The 18,652-nt window shown below is 47.1% G+C and overlaps 1 protein-coding gene across 1 annotated transcript in view; it reads right to left on the reverse strand.

Annotated features, from left to right (window-relative positions):
- Positions 1–18,652, reverse strand: part of VPS13D (vacuolar protein sorting 13 homolog D) — a 3,263,180-nt gene that overhangs the window by 383,062 nt on the left and 2,861,466 nt on the right. Inside the window, exon 62 of the mRNA XM_069610908.1 lies at positions 1,341–1,437. Within this exon, the coding sequence (XP_069467009.1) occupies positions 1,341–1,437 (97 nt within the window). The remainder of the gene's footprint in view (positions 1–1,340; positions 1,438–18,652) is intronic.

Genomic DNA, 18,652 nt, shown 5'->3' on the forward strand with positions numbered 1-18,652 from the left:
TATATGAAAAAAGAAAATGAGAAGCATGTGGTTGAGTGCAAAGATTTGTACCCGAGTGTTATCCGCGTAACACTGAAAGTTGGAAGAGAAGGTTGAGATCAGGTGGGCCAGTGGGGCCAGATAGACATTGAAGAGCCAGGGTGAGAGGAGAGAGCCCAGGGGCATACCACATATGGAGAGAGGTGGTGGAGAGAAAGGACTCAAGTTGGACCTGGGAGGGACAGTCCAGGAGAAAGCAGGTCAGCCACGCCAGGGCCTGATCCGTGATGCCCAGGTTCACACACAATCTGTTGATCACGGTGGCGTGATTGACCGTGTCGAAAGCAGAGGAAAGGTCAAAGAGAATGAGGAAAGAGGGGGAGCTGGAGTCACGGTTAGAGAGCAGATCTTCACAGGTGTCCAGGAGAGCATACACCGGGCCGCAGCATCCCGCACTGGTGTTCTTCGTTCCCTTAAAAGCCGCAGGCTCAGTGATCTGTCTCGGCTCCGCCTCACCAGATGTGATGATGTCAAGGGGCTGCTCCTGAATACAATACTCTCTTCCTCTCCTTCTCCGACTCGTCCCAGTTAAATGCATGTCTCTCCTTAAAGAGACATCTCCTTTTTCATACTGGTTTCTTATAACCTTGTCTTCAGCCAAATGTAAAGATGCCACATTGTTCCTTTTGCAGACACTCCCATATATGCAACTGTGGTGGGTGATCTAGGGAGTTCCTCCAAGGGACGGGAGTCCTTGTTTCCAAAGGGGGAGTCTATCCCAGTGAGGTCCCACTTGCATCGACCCCAAGGGAGGGTCTTGCGGAGAGTGTTCACCTCCCTAGCCTCAAAGGGCGAGGCTCCCCTTGGGGTGTAGGGATGAATAGCAGCGATTTTTCACCCAGCATTTACAACCAAACCCAATGCTTTTAACATGTGCTACTTGGGGGCGGATTCCATAGGAATCCATTTATTTTGTACCTGCTTGACTATCTCAGGCAGGTGTAAAACAAACTGCACTTTGAAGACGGGGAACAACAGCTGGGGGGGAACCTTTATTCCACATTGCGCCCCTTTTCCGCCTGCCAAGTGCTTTAAAATGACCCGATGTAGTAAACCAAGGCGTAAATGTATTACGACTTGCTTTTACACCTTGGTTTACCACTCGCCTTCCATACTGTTTATAGATCGTTGTTTTATTTTAATATTGGATTAAGGGAATAATATTTGATAAACGATATTCAAACTAAAATATTTAAATAAATAAAAACTTAAATCAAATGCCTGGGACAGTTTAAAAATGAGCAACCAATAACACATATTTTGGCAGTAAAGAAATATAAATCTAGGACATTATACCCTACCTGGTTCTGACTTATTGTAGCCAAAAAAACTTAACAGCTTCAGAAGTAATTTCTCCTCAATTTGGACTGTAATTTTTTGGGCTGTGACCATAAGATGCTAGAAAAACCAAAAAAGCAAGTTAAGTCTGGAAGCAGGCAGAACACTGACAATGATATCACATTTCATTAAAAAAAATAAAACATGACTTAAATGTTAATGTTTTGAGAATATATTTTATTTTTAGTAGGCAAACCTTCAGGAAATCAAGTGTTATAAATTCCTTATTTTTGGACTGGTTTGACAGCTTCCAATTTGTCTGCCTCAGTGACTTATTACAGTGGTCTAAATAAAGTAAGCAGGCCTTTTGCAAATACCTCACTCTTACCTCCATGATATAGGCACACTTCTGTGACTTCTATAAGAAGCTCCAGACAGGTTAACATGAACAGCTGATTTGAGTGAAAGGGGTAGTTCACTCAAAAATTGTATTCTTTTAAAAGATGGGCCATAATAAAAAATATTCATTAAAAATATATTTTTTAAATTTCCTATGTAAAATGTTTGACAAATGAGCCTTAAAGTGTGTACTATGGGGGCATCAATTTTGTGAAATGAATGAGCCTCCCTCTGCTCTCGCCGCAATAATCAAGCAAAAACCCCTACTGGGAGCTTTTGCTTATTACTGCCGGAGAGCAGAGAATGCTGGCAGGCTAGAGCCTGCCAGCATCATATTGATAATTGCAGATACTTTCTGTTTAAGTTTCCAGGGCTGCCCAGGCCTGGGGCAGTGTAGTGCGTGTGTGGAAATGAGCTAAATAACATGGCACCGGTGCGCGGCCATTTTGGACATTCACTTCCATTACCGCAATGAAAGCCTACGTTTTTGGGGGCTAAGTAAGCAAAAATGAATTCTGCAACGGTTGCAAGGTCACATAATGATGTCAGATGAGCTAACTGCGGAGTATAGTTGTTGTATTGTCCGCTGCAGGACGAGCCAAGAAGGGCGTCGGAGCTTTGCAGGTGCAGTGATAAGGGGTGCTGGGAACACAGGCGAGGGAGAGAAGTTGGGTTTTTCTACTTCTGGCTAGATTTTTCCACTCTTTGCTCCCAATGCTTGCTGTCTGCCCTTCGGTCGAGGGTAGTCTGGTAACCATGAAGGGGCGGGAATTTCCCCAATAAAGAGTAGACGTATTCCTCAGGAAAGAGACAGAGAGACTTGAATGCCGAGTGATGCAGTCTCGCTGAGAGGAAGGACGCCTCGCTCCAGACCCCGTTAGCACGATTGATCTCTCTGCCTACCTGGCTTTGGGACTAAGCAGTGTTGAGGTGGCCGAGATGAAGGTGTCTTCTTCAACCATATGAACGGTGAAGCTCTTTTTCTATGTTCATGTATAATCGACTATATGTTATGTTTTAGTTAAGTGTATGTGTATTATGTGTGCATTAATTAAGGGCTTATAACGAGCCATTTATATCCTTCTAACCAGTAGTCTAAGTGTGATTTATTGCCTCCCGGAGTCTGAGAACATTTTTGGATCCATGCAGGAAAGTGCGGAAGTCTAAGGCCCCTGTGCGCGACCGAAAAAGAAAAAACAGGAAGCCCTGGAAACTTAAAAAGAAAGTAACTGCAATTATGAACAATATGCCGCCCTCCGATTGCAGGAGGCGGGGGCGTCAGAATAATTGCAGTTACTTTCTTTTTAAGTTTCCTGGGCGGGGGAGCCCTCGAAACCTAAAAAGAAAGTACCAGCAATTACTAATATTCTGCTGCAGTGGCGGGCGGTGAAATATTCATAATTGCGGGGACTTTTGTTTTATGTTTCCAGGGCTCCCCTGGCACGGGGAGCCATGGAAACTTTTTAAAAAAGTCACAGCAATTATCCATACAATTCAGGCAGACTGTAGCCTGCCAGCATTCTCTGATCTGCTGCAGCAATAGGCAAAAGCTCCCAGCAGGGGGCTTCTACTTGATTATTGCAGCGAGAGCAGAGTTAACGAGGGGCCTATATGATCAGCACTCATCAGTGGGTTTACCGGGTTTAAGCAAGACCGTGATGACGGCCTCACGCAGTGTTGGGGGAAGGGTGCCCAGCCGAAGTGACTCGTTCCAAACTTCAAGCGGCTTGGGGGCCAGAATGGCCAAATGCTCCTGATAGAACTCTGCTGTCTGCCCATCCGGGCCAGGTGCTTTTCCTTTGGGGAATTTATATATAGCCTCAACTATTTCATCCAGCAGGATGGGAGAATCCAATTGGTCTCTGGTTGAGGGGGAGACGATAGTCATGGGGATCTGCTCGACGGGGTCACACATTTGGAACTCACTATGCTCAGGGGATTGGGAGTACTGCTCTGAGTAGAAGTCCGCAAAGACTTCCAAAATTTGTTGGTCAGACCACCGTTCCGTCCCCAGGCTGTCCTTGACGCTAGTAATCTGCGCTTGGCCCCACTCAAGCACAGGAGACTCATTCATTTTACAAATCGGATGCCTCCTAGTGCTTTAAATGTATGAATTTAAGGCTCATTTGCTGAAAATGTTACATAGGAATGTTTACTTTTTTTTTTATTGTGACCCATCTTTTAAAAGAACATTTTGGAGTGTACTACCCCTTTAACCGTATGTTATACCTGTGTGGACTAGGAGGTTATCAGGTCAAATAAGATGGCATCATCTGCGTAGAAGGAGATGTCTGTGGTGCCTGCTATTGAAACCCCCGAATGACAGAGCGTAATGAGATCCACCAGAGGCTCTATAGCTATAGCAAAAAGTAATGGTGACAATGAGCACTGCTGTCAAGTACCACTGCCGATAGATATGTTTTCTGACAATAACCCATTAGTTATAACCCTAGCCACCAGCGTTGTGTACAGCAGCCTAACACAAGACACAAATCCTGATTCAAACCCGCATTTCATCAAGACAGTGTACATATATTGCCATGACACAAAATCAAAAGCTTTTTGGATGTCCAGTGATGCCTCTACCGCCTGGGATGCAGGATTTATTTGAAAGATTATACTGAAAAAAACGCTGTATATTGAGAGACATCGAATGCCCTGGGACAAACCCTGACTGTTCGAGAGGTATGGCATGCACCATCAGAGGCACTAACAGATTAGCCAACACCTTGGCTAACACTTTGACATCAGAGTTGATTAGTGGCAGCCTGTAAGAGCTACAGTCCTCTGCATCTTTGTGTGGTTTTAGAAGGACGGTGAGGACCACCTCACGCATCAATTCCGGGAGGTGTCCCAGTATATGGGCTTCCTGCAAAACCTTCAGCATGTAGGATCCTAGGATCAATGTTTAATGTTTATAGAATTCAGCCCTTAGGCCATCAGAGCCAGACACCTTACCAGTTAGGAGGGCATTTATTGCATGGATGATAACAGTTATTGGTGAATCCAATTGGGCCCTGGCCTCCGATGACAGCTGAGTCAGGGGCAGGCCCTCCAAAAACGAATCCATCTCCTCTACAGAGCTGCTGGCTCCCTGCATGCATAACCTGCTATAAAAGCCATAGAACACAATGTTGACGTCCCTGCCCCTAAACACCTGATGACCAGCAGAATCCCTAATTATTGGGATACAAGTATTCCTGCCTTCCTGTCGTATAGCCATCGCATACAGTTTCCCTGGACGATCTCCCTCTCCATACCGCCTCGCCAATTCCGGGAAGTCAAAGAATTTCAATTCCCTCTGCGCGTTATGATGGAATTCATCTATAGCCTCTTTTTTTCTCCAAATGTATATTTTATTAAAGTTTTCAGCCTCATTACAACAAATAAACAATCCAGAGGTGTTGGAATTCACAGAACCCACGAGGGGCCCAAAACCCAAACGTAACCAGAAAAAAACTTCCCACCCCCTCTTTTATCCTCCCCCCTTCCCCTGGTACATCCCATGCCTATGTAAATAACACCCCTGCGAACGTAGCGGCAATTTACCTAAAGAAATATCTAGTCTTTAAGGTACGCTTTGCACCCCCTCCGTATGAATCACTTCTTGATTGTATGAGTACACCCATTGCAAATTCCTCTGCAATGGGCATCCTCCACCCATACCATATAATGTATGCATTATTTTAAGTAACTGTGGATCTCCATTACCCCCTTATGCCCCCGGGCATCTCCTAATCATGCTCCGGGGGACAGAAGGCCTGGTCCATGTATTTCTCAATGAATTCGGCCCATTCCATCTCAATAGAACTCCCCAAACAGTGCAGCCCCGCTGTTATTCTTTCCATCACATACAGGTTCCTAGCCACACTGAGCCACTCACTCTTGCAAGGGAGGGGGGTCTCATTCTTCCACCTAGTAGCTATGCAGGCCCTTACTGCTAAAAGGAGTGACCCAGCCATTTTGGGGAGCCTCCTGTACTCCCCCTCTCCCTCCTCCAACCCTAATAGAACCATAAGGGGAGATCACACCGCATGTGACTATAATCGGCATCCGTTCCACAACTCCTCCAGCACCTGGGGCTTGTATTGGGGAACATCCTGGAGAGCCTGCCACCTATGGGGTAGTTTAATGGAGTGAAGTTTGTATTGGCAAGAGACGGATGTCTGTGCTACACCCCTGCACAATCCATCCCATAGGTCAGTTTCAATGGTGTACCCAAAGTCGCGTCCCTATTGCCCTCTTAACTTATCAGTGGACCCCTTACTCTGTCCAACCAGGGCCCCATACATTGATGAGATCAACCCACGCATGTCTGTCCTTTTATCTAGGAGCGATTCAAAGGACGTGCGTTTCCCTCTGTGTCTTTTCCTTAAATTGTGCTCCAGTGAGGGCCCCTTTCAACTGCAGGAATGTGAACACTGAGAGCTTGCCAATTCCCAGTGATTCCTCCAGTTCAGTTATGGTGATAAAATTGTCCCCTCTCCAGAGTGGGCCAATCCTTTCAAGTCTGGCCTCATACCATTGCTGGAATCTCTCCGGGTTCGGTATTATGTCCCGTACCCCCGGGACCCATAAGTGTCCCCCCTCGTTTCCATATATCCCACAATGGGGTGGTCCCGAATCCTCAAAGGGTTTCTATTTTTGGGGACCCATAACCATTTGCCCACAGTAGCCGGGTGCAACAGTAAGTTATCCAGCCCAATCCACTGAAGGTCCCGCTGGGAGTGAAGATGAGGTATGAGGACTAGTAGCTGCACAGCCTGGTAATATAGCTTTATGTCTGGGAGACCCACACACCCTTTTCCTTTGGGTAAAACCAACTTCTCTCTAGGGATCCTTGCCTTTTTCCCCTGCCAGAGAAACCTCGAAAGAGCATACCAAATCTCCCTGAAGAACCCATCAGGCATGTGAATGGAAAGCATCTGGAACACGTAGAGAATCCTAGGGAGAACCACCATTTTGATCGCATTGAGACCCCCCCCAAACCAAGAGATCGTTAGCTTTCCCCATTTCGTGAAGTCCTCCCTTATTTTCTGCATCAGTGGGGGGAAATTCGCCTCAAATAATAACCTGCAAGTTCTCGTAACATTTATACCCAGGTATCTCATCTTGCTCAGACTTATCTGCAACCCTAGTGGTGTAAGCCTGTCTACTGCCCCGTCTCTCCTTTGATCTAAGGGGAAAAGCACAGATTTAGACCTATTAATTTTAAGTGCCGCCCACCAGCTGTATTGTTCAATCAGTGAAAGCACCGCGGATATGTATTTCTGTGGATCCTTCACATACAGGAGCACGTCATCCACGTATAATGTAATTTTGTATTCCATCCCCCTGACCTGGTATCCCACCACTCCTGGGTCGTCCCTAATCTTTGAGGCTAAGGGTTCTAACGAAATTGCAAACAGTATCGGGGATAGCAGGCAGCCCTGCCTCATTCCTCTGCCCAGTTTGAACCATCTGGAGTATCCTCCGTTCACGATAACACTCACTCTGGGGGACGCATAAAGGGCCATTATACCCCGGAGCAAGCTCCCGCCAATACCACATTTTTCGAGGGCAGCTCCACTCCACCCTGTCGAAAGCCTTCTCGGCATCAAGTGATATAAGGGTCGGTTCCCCTTCCATGCCCCGGGATGCGTGGATCATATGAAGGGTCTTCTGCATCTTGTCCGCACCCCGTCTCCCCTTGACGAATTCCACCTGATCCGGGTGGACTACAACCGGCACATAACCCTCCAGTCTAGTCGCCAGGATGCGAGTGAAAATGTTTGCATGTAAGTTCATCAGGGAAATCGGGCGGTAGGATGCACAACCCCGGGGGTCCTCATCTCTTTGTGTATTATGGTAATGAGGGCCCTCCCAAAGGATTCCAGGGCCTTCCCCGTAGTTAATATGTCATTGAACAATTCTGTCATAAACGGTGAAAGGACAGAAAGGAAAGACTTATAGAATGCTGCCGAATAACCATCATATCACAGAGCTTTACCCATGGATAGTCTCCCCTCTGCCCCACTTAACATCTTCTTCTGTAATGGGGGTATTTAGTGCCTCTTCCACGTGAGAGAGTTTGGGTAACTGAATCCCTGCAAAGGTCCCGGCCGGGTCCTCTATTTCCTATCCCACCTCTGAGGTCTCATAAAAGGTTGCAAATGCTTCTGCAACCCCATTCCCCGGTGAGGAAGTCTCCTCGTCTGCTCCATCAATTTCCTTAACCCACCTCTTGGCCCATTGCCCCCTCAACCTAGCCGCCAGTAGTGCATCCGCTTTATCCCCCTTCTCATAGAACCTTTGCCTCAGATACTGGAGGTCACGGAGTATCTTCCCTTCTTCCAGTAGGCTGAGTTCCTCCCATTTACCCCTTGCAAGCGCTAAGTGTTCCTCCCTGCTTTCGGACCGCTCGTGGGCTATTTAATCCAACCTTTGGATTTCCTCCTGCAGCATACCTTCTATCAATGCACTTTCCCTTTTCTTCCTTGCCCCTTCTCTAATAAGAATCCCTCTCCATGTAGCCTTTCCTGCCTCACATACGATGTCCCGTGCAACCTCCCCCGTGTGATTGGTTTTAAAATATTCAGATTTCCTCCCGCAATTCAGTGTGGAATACAGGGTCCTTCCAAAGTGATTCACTGCACCTCCACTTCATCCCCTTTGGTTTCAATCCCTCCAATTGGAATTCGACTATGACCATGTCATGGTCAGACCACGAAATCAGTGTAATCTCTGAGCCCATCAGCTCTTCCCACAATTCCCTTGATATGTACATGTAATCTATCCTGGAGTATGTACCATGTGGGGGTGAGTAGAAAGTGTAACCCCTCTCATGGGGATGGAAGTATCCCCATATATCTCTCATCCCATATCCCACTAATGCTTCCTGGAATTCACGGTGTCCCGGCCTGGGCGGTTCTTGTACCATTTCCTGTGGTGTCTGCATATCTAGTTCGTTATCTGCCCATATACTAAAGCCCCGCCCGGTGATGAGATGGCCTGTGCTCTCCATCAGTATCTTTGCTAGAGCATTCCTCAAAAACCTGAGGTGACCCTGGTTTGGGGCATACACCATTGCAAACGAGAACCGCACTCCATTAACTTGCCCGAGACCAGCAGGGCCCATCCCTCCACATCCCACCAGGTCTTAATATGTTCCATTGTCAGCGATCTGTTACCAAGACCCCACCCACGCCTTCCTCAGTGGGCCTGAGCCTCAGCATTGGCTGCCTATCTGTACACACGGGATCTTCCTCTCATCTCCCTTAGAGAATCTGGTCTCTTGCAGGAACAATACGTCCAGTGCCAATCTCCGGAACTCTCTCGCTACGCTTGTCCCTTTGGTGGGTGAATTGAGCCCTTTAACATCCAGAGTGTCCACTTACAGAGTATTCCCTAGGGAGGCCCCTTGCACTTTAGCCATACCCGTAGGGATTCCCAGTTCTTGCCGCCCGAAAGGGGTGCGGACTACTCCATAGACTTCGCCATGGGGTTCTATGCTAGAGATATGTGCCTGTACCAGCGGTTCCCTCCCTCTCCCCTCCTTTTGCCTCTTCCCAGCCCCTCCCCCCTCAGGCATCTGGCCACTCCCAGGAAAAGGCCCCAAAGTAGCACCGAACCATCAGATCTCCCGGTCCACCATCTCCTTTCTTATCAAACACATTTCTGTACCCCCTAACCACCCCTCCAGCGGCCCCAAACCGAACCAATCTTATTCAACCCCTTTGGAAGACCCCCTTAAGAAAACAAATGTGAGAAGACTACTCTGAATTTACAACTCACAATCTCCATTCCCCGACCCCCATCAGGTCCAGTCCAAATGGGAGCAACCTTCCGTAATAAACTCAAATGGAACCATGGGTCACTATATTGTTATGTCTCAGCGCCTGTTGAGGTGTCCAACTCCTATATTTCCGGGAGCCCGGCATCTATAGCCTCTTTAACTTGAGCAAAGTAGCTGTAAAAAGATTTGTCCTCTGGCCCATTTCAAGCATATGGATAGTGTCCTTGCATTTCCTAATGTCACTGCAAATCACCCCGAAAACCCCAAATTCAGTGGATATGGCTGTTAGGGAGAATTCTCTCTTTAGGCTGAATTTCCTAACCTAGTGAGTCCCCCAGCAGCTTTGCTGGATTTCTGGAGTTTGTTTTTTCTCCTGCCAAGAGTGAGACTCTTTTTCTCCCACTCTTGGTTTATGGTGTTCCTTTGACTGTTAATGTGTTTTATGGGCTATGGGGTCCTTTACTCCATAGGGTCTCATGTATTTTTACTATGTGTGTTACACAGCACCCTCCGTGCAGTGACACAGGGGTGTCATAGTGACACCCCACCATAGACTCCATACCCTGGGACTGACTACTGTCTCCCAGGGCATGTAAAGTCACCATTGGCTTTACTAGTCCCAAATTATTAACAGAAACCGGTACAAACCATCATATAAACCGCCGGTTTATTTAATGAATATTAATTCGCTGGTTGGTATTTTTTGCCAGGACTCGATTCTAAAATGGCGTTTGTGTTCTCTTCTGTGACTCCAACCCAAGTCGAGCCCTTTGTTCCACTTTTTGGCGGGCTTCTACACAGAAGCCTTCAAAAGTGGTGCCACTCTGTCTGGGTACCACAGGGGGTGTGGGAGGGGGTTTAGGCACCCTGGACTGAGTTACCTTGGTAACTCAAGTCGCACTCTTGTGTGATTGGCCCAAGTGGTGAGCCGGCCGGCTCACCACTTAGCATGTTTGATTGACAGCTAGGCTGAGTGAATGGGGGTGTGCTGCATAAAAGCAGGGCTTTGGGGACTGGAACTTCAGAAGTCGCCACAGGACCTGAGAATCCGACGAGGGAGAAGCTGAGCCGACCTACCACGACGACACCACCGGTGGAGCCCTGCGGAACCGACTCACCACTTCCCGACGACAGAGATCTCCCGACTGGAGAGGCTTCTTCCCCTGACTGGTGGGCACAACCAGTTTACCTTCTTCTTTTCGCATCCCAGGCCGTCTTGTGGTCGAATTGCCCGTGCCAAGCACCCGGCAACCGGATAGCCACTTAACACTGGACCGCGAATAAAAGGACCGCTCCTTTTACCCGAGGACTCCACGGCTGGTTTCTTCCCTGGCAGGACTCCTGTCTTCCTCCCCGATGAGATCCTCTCTTCCCCCGGACGAAGCACCGACTTGCATCCGCTGCCAGGAACAACTGCCCCCGCTGGAGTATTCTCACCACTTTAAGGTACCGTGTCCGCCAGGCCTCACTTTCTAAAGATTGCTACAAGGTAATAATAACCCCTTAACCTTCTGGACTGGGTTGGCCGCCTTGACCTTCTAACGGGTCCCTTTCTTTTGGTCCAAATCTTTTTTGAACCTTTGCAAGACTCTTGTGCACTTCAACCGTGTGACCTTGGACACATTTCGTTCTGATCCTCTTAAAGTGGATCTGGCCTTCTGAACTCTAACTTCACGGTTTTACTTGCCTCCCTCTCTTGTTTAGTTCTTATGAAAAGGGTTGGGATCTGTTTCATATTATACTCTGCTTTTCTCTCCCTTTTAAAACGAATTATTAGAGTGCCATCTGCGTTAAGCGCTCACCGCTGTCTGAAAATAAGTGGGGCTTTACTTAAGACTTGTCTAAAATTCTTCTAAGGGAGTGTATATCTTTTAGTGACCGTGTTTTTGAATTGCTTACTATTAGTGCCTGTGTGTTTTTCTAGATGTGGTTTTAAAATAAATAATTATATCTCTTTTACACCAAGCCCTGGTCAGTGTTTACTTGTTCTACTGTGCTCTTCTGACCTATTGTGAATACTCTGTATACTGCCTAACTCTTCTTGAGGGAAGTCTGACTGCTCAGCCACAGCTACCAAGTGAATCTGTGTGGTACAGACTGCTACCAAGTGGGTTTACTGCCAAACACCTGTAGTCTTAAATCTTTTGCAGTGGTCCCAGAGGGAACTGCACAGGTTTCTGCCTAACAATGGCAATACCACATGTATTTACACTTTAAAAGCTTGCAAAAGCATGCCCAACTGAGCCACCGAGTCAGGGTAGTGTAAAAGAAAAAAAAGCTCTCTGGGATATTGGACTCTCACCAATTCCTGTAACGCTAGCTGCTTGAATCTCCAATTTCAAGAATTACCAGCGAGGTCAGAGAGACACAAGGAGACTACAACTGGAGAGTGGTCGAGTAGGTCCTGGGAAGAATTTGGACCGAGGTTATATGTCTCAGGAAAGAGGACACCAGCCACAGATGCATCATCGAGAAGTAATTGTGTACCGAGGAGTAGAACGAATATTCCCTTGTCGTAGGGTGCAGCACCCTCCACACATCCATAAGCTTCAAATTAGCCATCTCGTCCAGAACATTACGAGCAGCCTTGGAAAAGACCCTGTTGGAAGTAGTGTATCGATCCAGACCTGTGTGAAAGATGTTGTTAAAGTCCCCACTCCACAGTAACGGTATCATGGGGTATGACCCCACTATATCAATAATCTCCCCATAAAAGCATTGGTCATCCATCTTTGGCCATTAGGTGGTATTCATCAATAACACTTCTATGTGCGCAAGCCTCCCATACATGTGGTGAAATGGGAATGACTTATGTATTATAGTCAGTACTCCACGCGATTGAGAGAAGTAAGATGTTATCGAACTATTCTTACACCAGCTTCTTGCAAAGCACACATTTTGCCCAGCCAGCGCAAGAGTTTCCTGCGAAACAGTATTTTTTCCCCATGGTACTCAAAGTGCAGAAGCAATTTGCACATCTTGACCCGGATCCCTAGCCCCCTAACATTCCAGCTCAAGCATGTAACCTCAGCCATCAGCCCAAAAACATGCTAGGATCTTCAACCTCATGAAAACCACGCCCAGGTACACCCTGCTTATTTCCTATTGTGGATAACGTTTGCGCATCCCCTGGCATATAGGTAGCCATGCACAATTTTATTTTGTAAAATCCCCACCTACTCACCCCGACCACCCTATAAACTGAGGCAGTGCAAACCCATTTCCAAACACCCAACCAGAGCTTGCAACTCTGCGTGGTGGGGTGGCCGTATCATGCTGGCCAAGGCAGAACTATTGCAATGGTCATATGAAGAACAAATATATGCAAAGATGAGTAACCAACGCTCCCCATCAATAAGAGGTTTAGCGACACAAAATATTACAGCTCCATAACATTAAGTGGCAAGCCTGTACCATAAAACAGTGAGAGAGAACATGAAAGCACCAAATTAATAACTACCCGGCAATCAGGTCATCGGGTCACATTCCGGGGGAGCGACCACTCGTATCAGGAGTCACAAAAAAGGCCTCCACAAAGGACATTGCCTCTTCTGGCAAGGTGAAGAAGTACATATTGTGGTTCAGTTCGATTTGCAGTGTCACGGAGAACAGCATTGCATATTTCACACCCTTCTCGTACAGCAGTTTTTTAACTCCCATGAAGGTTTTCAGTTCCTGCTGCACAGCCACAGCAGAATCAGGATAAATATGGAGTCAAGGAGCAAGTCCCCCTTCTCCCTCGCAGCCCACAAGATAGCATCTTGGTCTCTATGATTTAACAGACGGGCAATAATCGTCCTCTGAGGAGCTCCGGCTTGGGTTTCGGGGCCAGCGACCTGTGCGCACGTCCCACTGCACAATTAACGGATAACTTGGGGCTATCGAGGATCAAGAGCAGGGTACTCTCTATGAATTACTCCATGTCTCCATCGACATTGTCTTCTGGGATACCCACAATACGGATATTGTTGCGGCATGATCAGGCTTCCAATTCGTCACACTTCTTAAGGGCTACACAAACCTGTGTGGCGAGTGCAGAAAGGTCCGACTTAAGAGCTCCCATCTCATCTTCAAATGCACTCACCCGCACCCCGGCCTCTGCAAATCTCTCATCTGTCTTTTCCAGCTGGGTCTTGATGGAATTAATATTATCCGTGATGTCATCAAGCATGACATAGACCGCAGAGAATCCCTCCTGAATACACAGCATCATTTTCTGGATTTCAGATTCCCCCAGCGAGTCCTGTCTCGATCTCCTTCGCCTCTGTGCCCGGGGTTTTTGGAAGGGCACATGCATAGGCATCCATGATGCCCTATTTCATCCACTGTGCCCTTTGTCATAGGCCACAGATCAGGAGAGCACAGGCCCAGGCAGGGGGACCCACCGTCCAGCAGAGTGGATTCCGGACACCTTAGAACCTAGGCAGTCAATGCACGTGTGAAGAGCCTTAATGTGAAGCCAGTGGAGCATGTAGAAGGCAAAGGATCCCACTATGATACATGTAATGAGTACTTTGGGCCAAATTCTGTGCAATGAGAAACAGCAGGTCTACATGTGATAAGTTATTGGAAAGCATCCCATAAACATATCCAGAGCACTGTCTTGTGACAGCAGGAGAGCTCACAACAGGCAACGCAGCATGCGGTATCTCCACAGCAAGACAGCAGAAAGAACAGTCTTGCCCCAGACCAAAGCAGGGTGGGAGAGGGGGGGGGTCCACTGTGCCGACCTCCTGGGGATTGATAGCCTTTCTTATAGCCTGTTCCAAGCTTGTATGACGTTTTGACTGTTGTAACCCATGAGTTTTTACTTTGGGTACCTTTTTTTGTACTTTGATCTTCCCCCTCTCCTGGAGCTTTCCACTTTGATTATTTCTCCTCTCATCTGGCTCACTTAATTTCACTTCCCATTCATAATTATAGGAGTCTCTCTCTTGTTTGCTCCACTCTTTACTTGTCAAACCATGGGGTACTTTACCCTCTTTCCAGCGTATTTGTAACCAGTCCTCAATGACTCCTCTTTCAGGCTTATTCGTTATTTTCTTTATTGCATTATCACATTCCACTTAAATGGCTTTATGTTTAGTATCACAGCAATTTCACTGGGACAAAATTTCCCTGCTTTATAACGATGCACAGATAGCCTCCCGGTTCTCCCCCTTACCTCAGTATCTGAAGGGGAACCCTGTTGGGCTTAGTGATTGGGTTCTCTTCATATGCTCTGGATTTTGTGCTTCTCGATATTGTCGGCGTCCCGCCCTCGGTCTTCTTTCTCCTTGCGATCGGTTATGGGCACTGGCACCAGGGATTCTTGTTCACCACTCCCCACCTGGATGGTTTTGTTGCACTTCGACAGGCACATGGCCCACCACAAAGTCGTCGTCGTCACTCCACTACTGGGGTTAGGATTCCCTTCTCTGTCCTTGTAAATGCCGGGCCTCCAGCACTTCTCTCTGGTGTTCCGGACCTCTCTGAAAGTTGCGGGCTCCGTGGCTCTGCTCACCTGAGCCTTTCCCAGGCGCAGGTGAGGAGGATTCCCCTGCTTACGATTCTCGCTCTCCTTTTCCAGTCCACTCATCTCAGTTAAATTTGAGCCTCTCCTTAAAGAGACAGGTTCTTTTCCTTGTGCATAATAGTGCATTTCAGTTTTGTTGTCAGCCAACCATCCAGGTATTATTGTGCTGTTCACAACAGGTAGTCCCATATATGCTGCTATGATGGATGGTCTAAGGAGTTCCACCCAGGAACGGGAGACCCTGTCGCCTAACGGGGAGTCTCTCCCAGTGAGGTCCCACTTGCCCAGACCCCTAGGGAAGGTTTTTCAGAGCAGGCTCACCTCTCTAGCCTCAACAGGGGATGCGCCCCCTCAGAGAGAAGGGACGGTTACCCTTGATTCGCCACAACACAGAGTGTTAATAGCTTTAAGGGCCATGACACCTGCACTGAAGACTTTCTCGCCAAAGGCTGCTAATGTCTTACTTGCGGGAGCAGAGAAGGGAACACTGATCCCTTGGAGTCTGCAGTGGCCAGTTGTTCACAAAGATTTTTATGTGTAGCGTCCCTGGATATGTAAATCGCGTCAGTTGAGGCTGGCTTTTATTTCTATGCTAGCTCTCTGCTGTCGGTGCCAAACAAGGGGCTTTCCACAGTGGTATTGCATCAGTGACAGCCTGGTTAAATGGTAGGTGTGAAGAGACAGAAATGAAACTCAGACACAAGTTAGCCATGTTTTTGGTTAAAGACTTTTATTTAAATGAAAAAGGGTTGGGAAAAGGCCTCTCTGACCGTGCACAAGAGGAATTTCCCTACCTAAACCAAAAGCTAAGGATCGGTCTGTGTCAGTATGTCAAAATCAAACTGTCCTTGTGCCCAAAAGGTCTCTTCTGACCCTCACACTATTAACTAAACAAAAGGTGAAAAGCGAAATGTCTAATTTTTTATGCCTTTTGGAAAAATGTCCATGAAGAAAGAATAGGTAACTCCAACTCAAAGGTTCTGCAAAGCTAAATAATTCTTGTTCCAGAAGGTGACTCCTTTCCCATTGATTTCTCTTTACAATAAACAGTTCTTTATACAACAGTTCCTTGTGTCTTGTTGGGACCACAGTGGCACTGTCAAACACAAAGCTTTATGTTTCTTCAGAATTCTGTTGTCTTTCTGTACCAGGATTTCGCTCCTGCTCACTTGGTTAACATAGTCGTACTATTCCTTCTTAGGACTTCTGGTTTCCATTTGCTTGCACTTTGCCCGGTATACTCTACTGCCGGGGCTTCTTGTACTTCACACAGTAGCAATTGTCTGGTATACTCTCCTGCCAGGAATTCTTGTATTTCACACAACAGCAGTTGCCTGGTATACTCCCCTGCCAGGATCTCTTATATACTTCCACTGCCACAATGGTACATGCACTTGTTTGGATAATATATCCTCTTGATGTATTATATATTTTGGTATTTCCATATATTTGCATTCCATGCATTCACATACTGGTATGGGTCATTTTCCCTTTTTACAATCTGCCTTTTCTCTTCTTCTGGTTCTTTGGCTTGTTTTAATATTTGCGTTTGGCGCTATCGCTGATACGCTCCGGAGTCCCCACTATCCTTGGGTTGACTCAATCCTGGCTCTTTCGGGATCATTTACGGTTAACAAGTGAAGGTACTTCACTTGCTTTCCCTTCATGACGGCTTACTCTGTGCTTGTTCGTCTCCCCTGGCTTCCATCTGCATGAGTCTTCCTTTCAGGCTCTCGCGGGTAAGGGTCTGCTTTGCGTGGTCGATAAACACATAGGAGTCTCTTCCTGGCTCCCGGGTGTCTCAATGGCATGTCCCCTTCTTGCAGCATCTCCTTCCTCTCCCGTGTGCTGCGCGGCTCGCCACAGCTGATCAGGACCTCGAGCCTCGCTGAGATTCAAATTGTTCTCTTGCCAACAGCAGCAGCAGCCTCTTGCACCTGGCAGACGGTATTAACATTTCCCAGAGATAGATGTTTTCAGCCAACCACTAGAGCGCTCGTTGGATTGAAGGTCCTTCCGCTCTGTACTGTTCTACTCCTCTTCCTCAACCAAGTATTCGGGTGATTCTGGGAAAAGGAGTCCATTGTTACTGGTTGTTGAGAAATTATTTTTGTATAATCTCTTTCAATAGGTCTGGATGGCTAAGCAGTTCTGGATAGTGAATACATGGAACTGGTAAAGGCATTCTTGTTATTTCTATATGGTAGACCAAAGGTGGAAGTTTGGTCCATTTGCTCTGGGGAAGAGCCCTTTCTGTTTCTCCAAGGGGGAGGGTTAAAGATTTGACAATAGGCCAGGAGGGTATTGGGTATATGAGGATTATCGTCAAGGGCAAATGGAGGATACCATGTCTCATCCAATGAAGCCATGGCATCACCCTGGAGGTTGACTCCTCTCGTGCATGTGATCCTGCCTCATATAGTCGCCCTCTGGGTCGGATCAGGTAGCGGCTGCCGTCCCCTGGCCACATGGGAGGAGGTCACTGCTGGGTGATCAGTGATGACTCCATTGGATTCATCACATAGGCCTCTTTCCCTTTCAGGGCCTCTGCCTAAACTGTCAGCTCGTAGTGTTGCACTGGTTTAGATGGAGCCACTGCAACAAACACCTTTTGATAACTCTGCTGGAAGGTAGTGTTCTGGTGGTCTTTTTGTAAGGCCTGCGCTATATTGAGATCTGAGGTTTGCAACAATGTCGATAAGGTTCGGCTCTCAAACAATTAGATTGTCCCCACACGGCATCACCCTAGTCATGGGTCTGGCTCGAGGGTTCAAAGCCGATCGGTATCATGTCTCCTTTTCTCCTCATAAACCTTTACCTATTTTGGAATTTCCAGCTTTTGAAGGAATTAAGCATGACCCAGCTTCTTTGTGATAGGCACAGGGGCTTCTGTTATAATGTTCTAGTTCTCTGTGTCCAGGCCCTGATTGCCATTTTCTTTTTCAGCAAGAGGTCTGAGCCCTAAGGCATACCTACACCACTTCTTTGGTGCGCTGCAGGCGTGCGTAGGGGGTTTGGGACCATCTGTACCCGTCGGTGTCGACCGTCGATGTCCATGCTTCCAGAAAATTATGAACATCTTAAGCCTGAAGCTCTCCTACTCCTCGATAGACAAAGCCGCCGTAAGGCATCTTATCTTTCATGAGTCTGAAGTCTCATCTTCACTCTTGTCCCGTCGAGAACAATGCTTCCTTTTCTTTTTAAGGACAAAGGAGAAGGAAGAATGATGCGACCTGCTTCTGGAGTGCTACATTTTGCAGTTGCAGAAGGAGAAATTACTTAACGTAATGATCTTTCTATGGATTCCTCACCCGCAGATTCCTCATCTGATAGATATCTTCATCCAGCTCTGCTACTCAGAAACATTTTCAACAGGAGGCCTAGTGGGACTCGGCCGTCGATCGTCGCCTCCGGAAGTGAAGTCTGGTGTTGTGTATATATACTGTACAAAAAAAGCCTAGGTGTAAGCACCAAGCCACACTGTTACTCTCTGTTAGTCCCAACTTGGGATGTTGAAGTTTGGAAAATTGTGGGTTACTAATTCCAATAATATTTTTCATGTGGTAAATAACATTCAACTGCTGCTCTGTAATAAATCAATCTGTGATTTGTTCCTTCAAAAATAAGTTTATATCCAAAAGGTTTGT

Source organism: Ambystoma mexicanum, chromosome 8 (genome assembly GCF_040938575.1).
Source record: "Ambystoma mexicanum isolate Mex_15411 chromosome 8, UKY_AmexF1_1, whole genome shotgun sequence".
In the NCBI taxonomy this organism is placed as follows: Eukaryota; Metazoa; Chordata; class Amphibia; order Caudata; family Ambystomatidae; genus Ambystoma; species Ambystoma mexicanum.